The 12,389-nt window shown below is 32.5% G+C and overlaps 1 protein-coding gene across 3 annotated transcripts in view; it reads right to left on the bottom strand.

Moving 5' to 3' along the window:
* FER (tyrosine-protein kinase Fer) overlaps positions 1 to 12,389 on the bottom strand; it is a 47,759-nt gene that overhangs the window by 8,234 nt on the left and 27,136 nt on the right. For 2 of the 3 annotated variants that reach the window (XM_013306199.1, XM_013306202.1), the window contains exons 3-4: positions 4,407 to 4,509; positions 1,755 to 1,956 (exon numbers count right to left, since the gene is read on the bottom strand). In XM_013306199.1, the coding sequence (XP_013161653.1) occupies positions 1,755 to 1,956; positions 4,407 to 4,509 (305 nt within the window). The remainder of the gene's footprint in view (positions 1 to 1,754; positions 1,957 to 4,406; positions 4,510 to 12,389) is intronic. The other variant, XM_013306201.1, reaches the window with a different exon arrangement.

Raw genomic sequence — 12,389 nt, 5'->3', positions numbered from 1 at the left:
AGACCAAAATCCACGATTTAAATATATTGTAATCGCTGTTTTGACAAAGATAATGATGGGGATAGCGATATGTTTTATAGAGATTTAAGTCTCAGAAACCAACGATTATTGGTTAGAGCTTTTTTTTATATATCATAAGGTGGCAAACGAGCGAGCGGCCACCTGAAATCGCTGAAATAGCGAACTGACCGTTGCCCATGGACATACACAATTGCATATGCTTTGCCTACCTTTAATCGACTGAGGAGAGGATGCACAGAAAGAACATATTTTCCCTTCCCATGCATCCTCTCATCCGGAAAGTCCACTTCCACTTCCCATTCTTTCCTTATAAGATAACGGATGGGAAGAGGAAAGAGGACTAAAATAGGCCTCCGGGACGCACACTCATCAGACGAAACGCGGAATTGCTTCCACTTGACGTCTGGCTTCTGTGTGGTCGTGGTATTTCACCTGGCGAGCCGGGCCAATTCGTGCGAAGATGTTAAAGCCGGCTCTACCACTGTTTAATAGATTATATCTACAGATAGATATGATCTTTACGTCACATAGGTGGAAATATTTTTTTACACGAACAAAAACACACTGTATAGTAGGTATAAATATTTTCTTTTCATTATATTCAGGTCAATAAATAAGTGTAATCAGCATTATAGAAACAAAGCGATTAATCATAAAATTAACAACGCTATCCACATGTTCATTATTGTTGCTAACAAATGTGGTTTAAGTAAATAAGAAATACAAATAAATATGATTTTAATATCTTTACATCGAATAGACTTGAAAGCAAATATTTATATATGTAAAGTACTCAATATAAAACATTCGCGGAAGTAAAGATTGAATTGACACACATACTGCGCATTCAATTTTTAAATCTTTAAATATATAATTCTTCTGTGAGTGTGTATGTCACTGAACTTCTCTCAAACGACTGGACCGATTTTGATGAAATTTTTTGTATGTGTTCAAGGAGATCTGGAAATGGTTTAGATTCACAATTTTGTCCGCTGGACCATGTTTTTTTAATTCATTTTTAATTTATTAGTAGTTGTTGATTTTGGAATGTTTTACATTGGATCCGACAGACGGCGCTACCATCGCAGTGTCAATTTGTCAGACAACGTCTGTCGGGTCCGCTAGTATACTTATAAATCTCGAATAGATTCCTTCCTTAGCAATCTTAGATTATTTACAATTTTTCTTGTTATTATACTTGGATGTTGTATTTAAATTTACCGTTTTGTAGGGACATTAAAAATGTGATCGTAATATTTTTATGACAACACGAATTAGAATAAAGTCGTGTTGATATAAAAGATAACGCCCGCACAGCAGTCGGTGATTAGTTAATTCCTTGAAATGTATTTAATGTTGCCATAAAAATGTGTTAATGTTTTAAGTTAACATGTCCGATGTAATTTGCTTTTTGATTTAATTAACTCTGATATATTAAAGTATGCAACATCAACTAAAATAGATAGAATCTTTGTGATCCTTTAAAGAGATTTATTTTTTCGACGGATGGGACGATTTAACATAAATCGATTTTTAGCAAATTAACCAATCTAGAAATGGGTAGGCTACATATACAAGGTAATTTGTGCCTATTTGATTTTCGCCATTTTAGCGTTGATGGATGTGGTTTGTAGCGGACATCAACAGACGCATTTAAGTCAGAACTTGGCAAAATCTGTCATTAACAATGACCTATCCATTTATAGAGATTAGTAAAATTAACAAATATCTACCATGTAGCCGCTGTCGCCTCTCCTTGTCTCTTTTGTTGGTCCAATAGTGAAGGCAATGCGGCAGTCCTGAGCGCCCGCTCGCACTCCGTCGCTTCAGCCAACAGTAGCACATACTCGTTGTGTGCACGATGCAGCCTCCGACATGCTTTGCTGTACTTGTCACGTGTCTCGTCTAACTTACGACCACCCCTACTCGTCGGACCTGGAATTTATTTATGTTGTAAATATCTCTTAACCTCAAACCTGTCATAAAGCGCTCAGGACACTTTATTGGATCAAGGTTATTGATCTAACATTTCAAATATGAATGCGATATTCTCATTACCCACATTCTATCGACTTTAGTTATAGATTCTGGTGTTCATTGTCAAAACCATAACATCTGTACGTCATACGAATGTCTAGGAGTTAAAGATATTACAGTGAAAAGTTTTCAAAAAAAAAAATCGTTACAATAAATTCGATTAAAAAAACTCAATGACTGTGGTTAAGATCTATGGTTACGTTATAATTACAGAAGATTAGTAAATATGACAAATTAGCGTTCTCCCGAATATTCGTTCGCACGGAATAAAAAACTTAATATATAGCTTATGCTCTACATCGATGTTAAATTTCAGATATATCTGTTTAGCTTTCTTGAAGATAAAAATCCATCTATCTTTTCATATAAAATTTCACATTGATAATATTACAGTCGAACCTAGGATAAGCAAGATTCTAAGGGAATGCAATATTTTCTGGCTTACAAAGTCTTCTCGCTTATCCAGATTCGACTGTACTTAAGTACATAAGTAAAATAGTCCATTTGTTTCCTGTTACATATAGACCACATATAGACTAAAATATATAAATATAGAAGCAATAAATATATAACATAACATAGTTGAAGTTTATTATATAAAAATTGTAAATAAATAACTGCCATTTCATTACACATCCTATATACAGTATACGATTATAATACGACATGTTCAAAACGGGTAAATAACATTAATATCTCTTTATGTTCAGAGAGTCATCAACTCGATTCTGTGTAGTCGACTTATAGTCGCGTAATCAAGACTACTAGATTAACTGGGGAATATTAGTGTGTTTGTATATAATTTAAATACATAACGGGTTTAAACTGAGTATATGATGGTGTACTAAAGGATATTACATATAATAGTCATGTTGCAGCCGCATTCAATCTCTATGTAATTGGCGGATTTCTACTTTTATGTTACAGTTAAATTGGAAATTTAATTGTATACAGTAAATGGACATATAGTATAAGTCCGATAAAATTGATGGCTTAGCTATGAACATCTTACTAATATTATATATGCGAATGTTTCGATGTATGGATGGATGTTTGTTTGAAGGTATCTCCAAAACGGCTGCATAGATCTAGCTGAAATTTGGCATAGATGTAGAACATAGTCTGGTAAACACATAAGTTACTTATTAATTTTTTTATAATTCCGCGTGGACGGAATCGTGGGCGACACCTAATCGAGAATTTTATATATAAATTCTCGCGTCACAATGTTAATTACCATACTCTTCCGAAACGTTTTGACCGATTTTTATGAAATTTTGTACGCGTATTCAGTAGGTTTGATAATCAACTACTATCTATTTTGTAATTGGATACAGATGTAGAACATAAATCTAGAACACATAGGTTACTAATTAATTTTTTATCCCGCACAGGCAGAGTCGGAGGCAACAGCATGTAGTTTTATAAAAATGTTATTTATGTATTTAAAAAGTTATATCATTTGTATCTAATAATCGCACTCAATTCGTTTTTGGTCCATTAATAGCATCCACTACCTATAGATACTCCAACTTACAAGCTACAGGGTGTTTAGTAAAACATTACGCGTAGGTGGTTTGATAAATAGCTCCGCTGTGGAACTAATAATGTTCCAGTGGCGCCAGTGACGTCATTAATTCATGATATCTTGCACTTGTATCCGTGCAATGGTACAAAACAACGGGCAAACATTATACAATAAATAGCTACTGATTTAATTTAATTAATGTAAACATCAACAATTTTAGTTGTTTTTTTTTTAAAAAAAGCTACGTTTACAAAGCTGTATACTACGTACTTTACTATTTATTACGCACTAATAATAGATTAAAAATCTAAATTTTAGTTTATCTCTATCTAAAGTTATGATGTTTAAATCAAAATGTCTTAGTAAAACTCTTTCACAAATTTTACCTTTGCCCTTGAAGACACTGTTTGAATGGAATGGAGCTGTTGATTCTTTATTATTCTTTGTTGTACCTATAATAAATCTTTTCTCTTTACAATGTTACCGATCACATTATAGTTATTTTCTATGCCTTTTTCTAAGCAAGCTACATATTACTTGATTAAATGAGTTTCTTTCATCTGCGCATTTTCCCAATTATTGTTACATTTCAGTTGATGTTTATAATATAAAAATTATACAATATACTACATATATATCTAATCCTATTATGTCAGATAGAAATAACCAGGTCATTATTTTCATTATTTTTTCCTGAAGAATACAAATAAAAAATGGGGCCAAATTGTTTCAAGTATGCGGAATTTGAACACCCTATACCCAACAGGTAATAATTCAATTATTATTAATATTGTGTAATAATAATAAAGGTAAAACTTACACTTACATTTAAGGTAGTTCTCCTCGAACTTAGCCCTCATTTGTTTGTATGATTCCAGACACTTTTGATAGTCGCTTTGTTTTCTCTGCACTTCTTCCGTTAACTGTAAAGATAATAAAACCTCATAAGACATCATTCAATATTGGTAGATAATATTAGATTAATTTTACACGAAAATAGTAACATGTTAATTGTTTATTGAAGAATATTAAGCGGTTTCGAGATTGCTTTAGTACATATGCCTTTAATGACGTCAGATTAACTAAACGTGTAAAGTTGGACTTTTGCAGACATATCATGGGTCTCATTTTGAATCTTTAAAAATTTAAAAGAGTTCCTACCAAAATAAATTCATAACCATACATATGCATATGCTTAAAAAAACCCACAGTTTTTGTGTTCATATAAAAACTGAATTAACAAACAATCCTTCCTGCTTAGCGTCATCCTTTAAAACCACAAGAATATAACTTCCTAGCATAATAATGATCAAAACATTTGCAACCAAAACAGTTTTTTATCTGTAGTATGATGAAAAACTTAAGATTATTAACTCACACAATAATGTGTTAATTCCTTTATTTAGTACATAATAATGTGATTATTGCTTTGTTAATTAACGCGTCGTATAAAGTTATATAAAGCAGTGTTTTTCAAACTTTTAAGACCCCGTTGGGGGTCGCGCAAACTTAATAGGGAGTCACGGCACTTCGACTTTTATACTACGGAAAAATGGCGACAATATTTCTTTATCACCGGCCTGTAGTAAAGGAGTTCGTCGAAAAAAAGTTTGGTAAACACTGAACTAGAGAGTCGCTTAAGTGTGTCACTATTACCACGCATTAGTGTGTCATGAGAGACTTCCATTGATTGAGTACCGACAGATTAAAAAACCTACTCAATATCCGGAATACAATGAATCAATGCAATTACAAAGTGCTTGTAAAACGTTTTATGTGGCGGTTTACTTATTGCTTTTTATGTTAGAAAGTTGTATAGACAATTTTTAAACTCTTAAACTAAAACTTTTGTAAGATTTTTCAATATCAAGTCTCATTCAGACGTGAATTGAATAAATTGATATGTAAGGTTTATTTTATCGATTCAAAAAGTGTATCACAGATAAAAAAAACTAGTATTTAATTAAATGATGTAACGTGTACAGCCTTCAATAAACCTCGCCGGAAATGTTTGGCATAACACGCCCGCGCCTCCGACCGCGATCTGCTCACGACTGTTGCCAACCGATTGTTAGGAAGATCTTTATTAATATTCATTACTTAAAGATAATTTAATGACGTAATATTTAAGTGCTAGATTCTGACAATATCAGAGTAAACCTATTTTTCGTGGATAACTTTAAATCTCCTAAAAAATAAATATATTTAATGCCACGATGGACCAGTTTTGTTGCACGAAAAAAAGTTTTTTTTTTTAGGTTTTATTGCCATTTTTTGTATAATCTTATGAAAACAACTTGTAGAACTATTAATATATTTCCTTAAGGTTATAATGATTAACTTAGCCTTTAAACATTGGAAAAAAATGTGATTTAATAAGTGAATCACTCCACTCGGCTTCCTAATGGCTCTCATAAATAAAAAGTTCGCGAATTAAAAACACATTAACGTTCCGTTTCACTCACGTTTATTATATTCGGAGTTGGTTACGCTAATTGATTAAAAAAGTTCGTAATAATGCATAAAAGAATAATATAATAATGCAATAAGTATATTGTTTTTTTTTACATTATTTTAATAATGGCCGCAAATATCTGTTAGGCAGCAACTATTCAACTGTTTTGTTTTAAAAAGCAATTTATTACATTCCTAACCTAATCGAATGTAATAAAATTCAAAACAGAACATGGATGATATAAAAAAATGTTAAACCGATCCGTCGGTAACCTCTTGTAAAACAAACGCATAAAGACGAGGTTAATGCGCTGTACTCGGGCCGTTATAAATAGCAATATCAAAAGGTTTAAACACGTGACTTGTTGGCTTATAGCGTCTGTGATACAGTACGTAGACATGATCATAATACTAATAACAATGATAATCTTAAACATATCTTCATTCTTAATAGGCACTTGGAAGTTTTTTTTTGGGGACAACATAAATGGACAATCTGTTCACTGTATAGACGTTAGGGTACAGTTTTAAAATGTATCAGTTTTATTTTAAAAAAAAATCGATCTAACACATAGCAAGAACCAGTCCAGTTGTAATGTTTTTAAAAATTTTTATTAAACTATTATTATTATTTGATAAATTATTTAACATTTTACAAAATGTAATAACTTTATTGATGAAGGATTTATTTTGTACCCGTTTTGCGGCAACTTTAAACCCGTGCGACGCGCCATAATTCGCCCTCGTAAAATACAGCAATCGTTCCGAGAATACGATTCGATGCGATATTTAAAAACGTTATACGAGCATAAGAAATAATAAGAAAAGAGTTTGTTTCGGCGTTCGAGCAATGTGGTAAACCGCTAACGCCCCGATCACATAGACATACGAAAGCGAGACGGAATTTAATTCGAATCTCACTTCGGATTCACGTATTAAGCTTGTGTAAACGGCTTGGAAAACAGTTGAAAGTTGGAAGGTGGAAGGTGCGCTATCTTTAATGGACCAAAGAGAGGATGCACAGAATGGTATATTTCTTTATTATACATCCTCTCCTCAAATCTCCTTTCCTTTATGAGAAAAGGGTGGGAAGAGACTACGAAACAGGGACTATAATTTGGCCTCCGGCACACAAAGTCGTTGAACGAAACGCGGAATTACTAGCACTCTATGACTGTTTTCTGTGTGATCGTAGTATTACAGCGGACCATCGTGTTATTTGTGCAGCTGCCTACCAACATTACGAGATAAGACATACGTACTACACGTGATTATGGACATTCGAATGTCGATTCCGCTTCGCTTCCGTTTGTTAATGTGACCGGGACGTTAGAGCCTATTCCACTGGCATGATCTGTGCTCGTTTAAACACTATCTTGTTTGTGGTTGTGATGCATCTTGTGACGTCATACATCATGATTGTTAGACGTGTTATTCCAGTTTGTATCACAACAGTCTACGTCAATAATAATGATATATTAATAAATAATAGACAAACAAAAATTTAAAAGTGAACATAAAATTTTTATTTCTTAGGTGTTAAAGTCCGAAGGAATTATTATATTTTTTTTGTATAACCTTTAAAATATTCCTACATTGTTATAGAATATATTTGCAACCGTTGACCATAAATGTCTTTTTTAAATTGATACGTTGTAATTTCTTTCGTATTGTTTAAAAGGCAATTATTATATTATCGACAATTATGTTGAATAAATTTCAAAGAAATATGAGAGAAATCTGAATTAAAATTTCAATGTATGAAAGCTTTCAATATCTAAGTGCAATAATAATTACAATGAAAAGAGAAAGTCAGATGAAGCGGATTCACAAAGACATTGTGCAAGTCGGCTTGGTGTTGTCGGCTTGAAGAACTTGTTGTTTGTTCCACTTAGTCGGGGTGTGTCAACAACAGATCATTCTAATTCAAGATTTTTTCATTAAATGTGTATAAAAAACATCTGTTCAAATCAAATCAAAGATACTACGCTCTCTACGGATCACTATACTTTTAGACATTTATCAATTACAATCCTTTGGCGCGAATGGCGCGCTTACATTGCAAAGTCAAGTGTCAGAATGATTAGTGAGGAGACATAGATGTCGCCATTTTAGTTAGGCTAGTGTTGTGCCAGTACACCGGCATAGTGTACATTTTTATCGATGGCATATACAAGATTTTAACAGGATCAGACAAACATCGGCTGTAAACATTGTAAAATGGCGCCTAACGGTAAAATGTTTTAGCGCAACTTTTTCGTCGGAAGCAGGGGTTGATGTACTGTTTATTTAACAAGGTCAACCTGTTCAAATAAATGTTCCTCAAACTAATTGCATTTAGGACAAACTAATAGGCTACATTTATCTTACTCTTACTAATATTATAAATGCGAATGTTTGACTGGATGGATGTATGTTTCTTTAAAGGTATCTCGAGAACGGCTTTATGGATCTCTCTGAAATTTGGCATAAATGTAGAACATAGCCTGGAAGAATACATAGGCTAACTATTTAAGTTTTTTTGTACCTCACGAGCGACAGCTAGTTTTTAATAAAGAAAATTTCATCTTTTTAAGCGAATCTTAGTGAACCATGTTATTGCGAAAACTGTAATATGTATTTATAAGCACAATCTATTGTCGCCGTTGACCCACATACAACGACTGCTTTGAATGCCGAACAGAGGCATCTCGATTATGTCTCTCATAGATACCAGCCAATGGATTACGAAATGAATGGATGATAGACGGAGATACATAGGTAAAGGGGTGTTTACTCTGGCAAAACATCTTACAGAATATTATCTCTGTTTTTTCCATGAGAATGAAAGTGACGACAATATAATTTGATGCATGTGGAACTAGATATCGATCGATCGATAAAGGTAGTTACACACTTATGATGTAATCGTGTCAACAAAACATATTATTATACACTAATCAATATTTACATGACAAGCTTTTATCAGCACATCCGTTGATTCATACAAATAAATATGTTATCTGTAGCATTTTTAATCTGTATATTTATTCCACTGGTAATATAATATTATATTTTTTCCAATCTAAATAAAATATTAAAGTCGAAAGTTTGTGCTTTATTTCTTTTTTATCTCTTTACAAAAATTAAAAGGGAAATACGTTTAGTTTACGATGATTGAATTTGGACATTAATTGTTATTATTAAATACTAGCAGTCGCCCGCGACTACTTCTGCGTGGAATTAAATATAAACATAATCAGAAGTCTATGTGTTCTTCTAGACTATGACACATATACCAAGTTTTAGCGAGATCCATGCAGCCTGTCCGGAAATACATTCAAACCATCCCTCCATCCATCGATCCATCCATCTATCTAAACATTAGCTTTGATAATATAAGTAAGATTTAGTCACATCAAAAACATCAACTTAAGAAAATCAACTTTCATGCTTTTTGTGTTTTCTAACAATGTCGCAATTTAAAAATTCTAGGTAGCAGCATTTGAAATGAGGAGACAATTTTTGCAGACGTTTTAAAGGGGTCATTGGTCCATCGGCTTTCTTCACAGTGATTACATTGAATAGTCAAGAACCGTTCGTATCCGTAGCAAATAGAAAAGAGAAACCTATTAGTAAACAGTAAAGAAAATGACAGACATTTTACAGCAACTGTAACTAATTATTGTACTGTTGTAACATCGTATAATGACATAATAAATAGAAATAAAATCAGCTTGTGTCCATAAAAACACTTCAGACTTTTACAACGTTTAAAAAAAACTTTTTAGGTTTAAATTTACGACACAAGCCTTCTCTGACGTCATAAAAATCATCTATCACACATCTCAATCTGTTTGGACATTAAGGACATAGAGGAGAAAGATTTTATTTGAAAGCTAGATAATTATTTTGTTCATCATCGAAATAAAATATAATCTCTAGATCAGAGTTTATAAAAAATATTATATCAATGGCCACGTGCATTAGCAACGCACGACTTTCAAAGTATCTTTTGCTATATGCATGTGTGTAATCATTTATTTTTACGACCAGCACGATTCGCCGCGATTTTTGCAAATAAACATCGGACTCACAAAGGGCAGGATATATAACTGGTTTTGCGTAACATAAGCGTTTTGCGCGGTTTATAAACTACAATTTATTATACACTTGCATACTAATTAAAAGAAAAGAGCACACTAATTATTTTAATTTTAGAATAGTTTGTGGTTACATAATCAGACCCTTAGTGTTTTATCTTTAAGTAATGATGTTTACTAAGGGATTTTTAAAATACAGAATATTTCAGCGCATCTTTTGTATAAAAATGTAGAAATTTAAATAACTATTCCTTCAACTGTACAGGAAATCTCATTGCTTGAAAAATAGAAGCCTAGTGACGTCATATGTCTATACGATTGTGTTTTTATTATGTTTTTACATCATTTAGTTTACATCTTACGTCTGTTTAAGTCGTCAAAATAGGCTTGTAACTTCATTCAATGTTATCAAAAGCGAATGAACGACATGATTAACATAAATATTACTTCTGGTATAAGAAATATACGTAATTGGGTAAATGATCGATTAATTACAATTAAACTTTTAAAAAGTTTACATTGATAAAATTGAATAATCTGGGGCCGCTGTGGACATTTTGTTTTTTAACCATGTCTTTACAGACTGGGTGATTAATAGGGTAAGGTGAGACAGTATAATTTGCAGACTGAATTAAAAAAGAAATCTAACAATATAGCTTACGAGCTCTTGCCTGCGACTCTTTTCGCACAGCATTAAAAATATATTAAGTAGGCTATGTGTTATTCCAGACTATGTTCTACTTCTGTGATAAATTTCATCGAGATCCGTTGAGCTTTGGAGATACTTATTAACAAACTTCTACCCACGGAAACTTTCGTATTTCTAATATTATTAAGATTTGTTTTTCATTTATTTCTATGAAGGTAATTGTTGTGAATGAGTAATATTTTTGTGTCGGTCAGTCTCTTTTCCTCAATCGTCTCATCATTTGTGACGGGAACATTGTGTATGACTCGTTTCGAGAATACAGTTAAAAACAAGTCCCGCAAGTTAATTGGTTATTGGGTGAGTCATAGGAGTACTGCAGTTCAGTATAACTACAAAGATAATAAATATCTGGACTCGGGATAAGGTAAGTAAGGAAGAGTTGTTTTTAAATTGCGCAAACTTCTCTCCCCACAGCTCTTATTTGTTCGTTCGGTATCACTTTGTTTTTAATTTTTGTAATTACTCACCCATACATAGGAACACCCAAAAATAATGCGTTTATTTTTTTAAGATGCAATTAAGATACACGCTTTCCAAGTCGTGTTTGCCAAGTTTTGTTATACAAAAAAATTGACATAAATTAAAAACATGCATGTTTTATTATTAACTAACTGTCGCCCGCAACTCCATCCGCGCAGCATAAAAAAACTTAGCTACTTGTTTCACACTACGTCTACGCCAAACTCCAGCTAGATCCATGCAACCGTTCTGTAAATACCTTCTAACAAACATCCATCGATCTAACCATTAGCATTTATAAAATTAGTAAGACGTAAGATTAATTCTAATTTATAAAAAGTACAAAAAATCTACATTTAGGGACGTCCTGAGTGACATATTAGTAGTCTTATGTGTGGTATTTAGTCATATTAAAATATATTAGTAACAACTTGGAAGTGTGTATAAGGAAAATTTGACGTGGTGAGGTACATAAGTAGCATTAAGGCCCAAAAACGACAAGTTGCGGCTGTCGCTTTCACCTACCCCAGACAGTATGACGCAGGTCAAGTGTTACATGATTCAAGCTGTATAGCTCGTGGTTAACTGGGAACCTTTATTCATGTGGTCTCTGCGTAGTGTCAAATAGTGAGCAGCAATAAAGTTTGAATGGCACTATATTTAAGTTTTAGTTATTTATTGTTTATGTTATATATGAACGTAGAAAAACCTGATTATAAACATATATCTTTTTTATTATTATAATGGTTTTAAGACTCAAAATAAAAAGATTTCACAATAGTATTACTAATATCATAAATGCGAATGTTTTGATGGATGAATGTTTGTTACTAATGAACAGCTTAACGGATCTCTCTGAAATTAGACAGACGTAGATCATAGTCTGAAAGAACACATTGAGTACAAATAATGTCTTTTTTTAATTCGTCGCGGACGAAGTCGCAAGCAGCTTATAACACATAAACATAGAATTAATGACACAGAATTATATTTGAAAATAAAATAAAAACTAATATAGGCAATACCGCATTTATACATAATTCCGTGTAAGTTCATTAATTCGTTTCGATCAGTTATTTTAAACAAAACAAAAAATGTC

This window comes from Papilio xuthus, unplaced genomic scaffold (assembly GCF_000836235.2).
Source record: "Papilio xuthus unplaced genomic scaffold, Pxut_1.1 DF828258.1, whole genome shotgun sequence".
In the NCBI taxonomy this organism is placed as follows: domain Eukaryota; kingdom Metazoa; phylum Arthropoda; class Insecta; order Lepidoptera; family Papilionidae; genus Papilio; species Papilio xuthus.
Note: the sequence above shows the minus strand (reverse complement) of the source record. Positions and strands in the feature narration are given on the sequence as shown.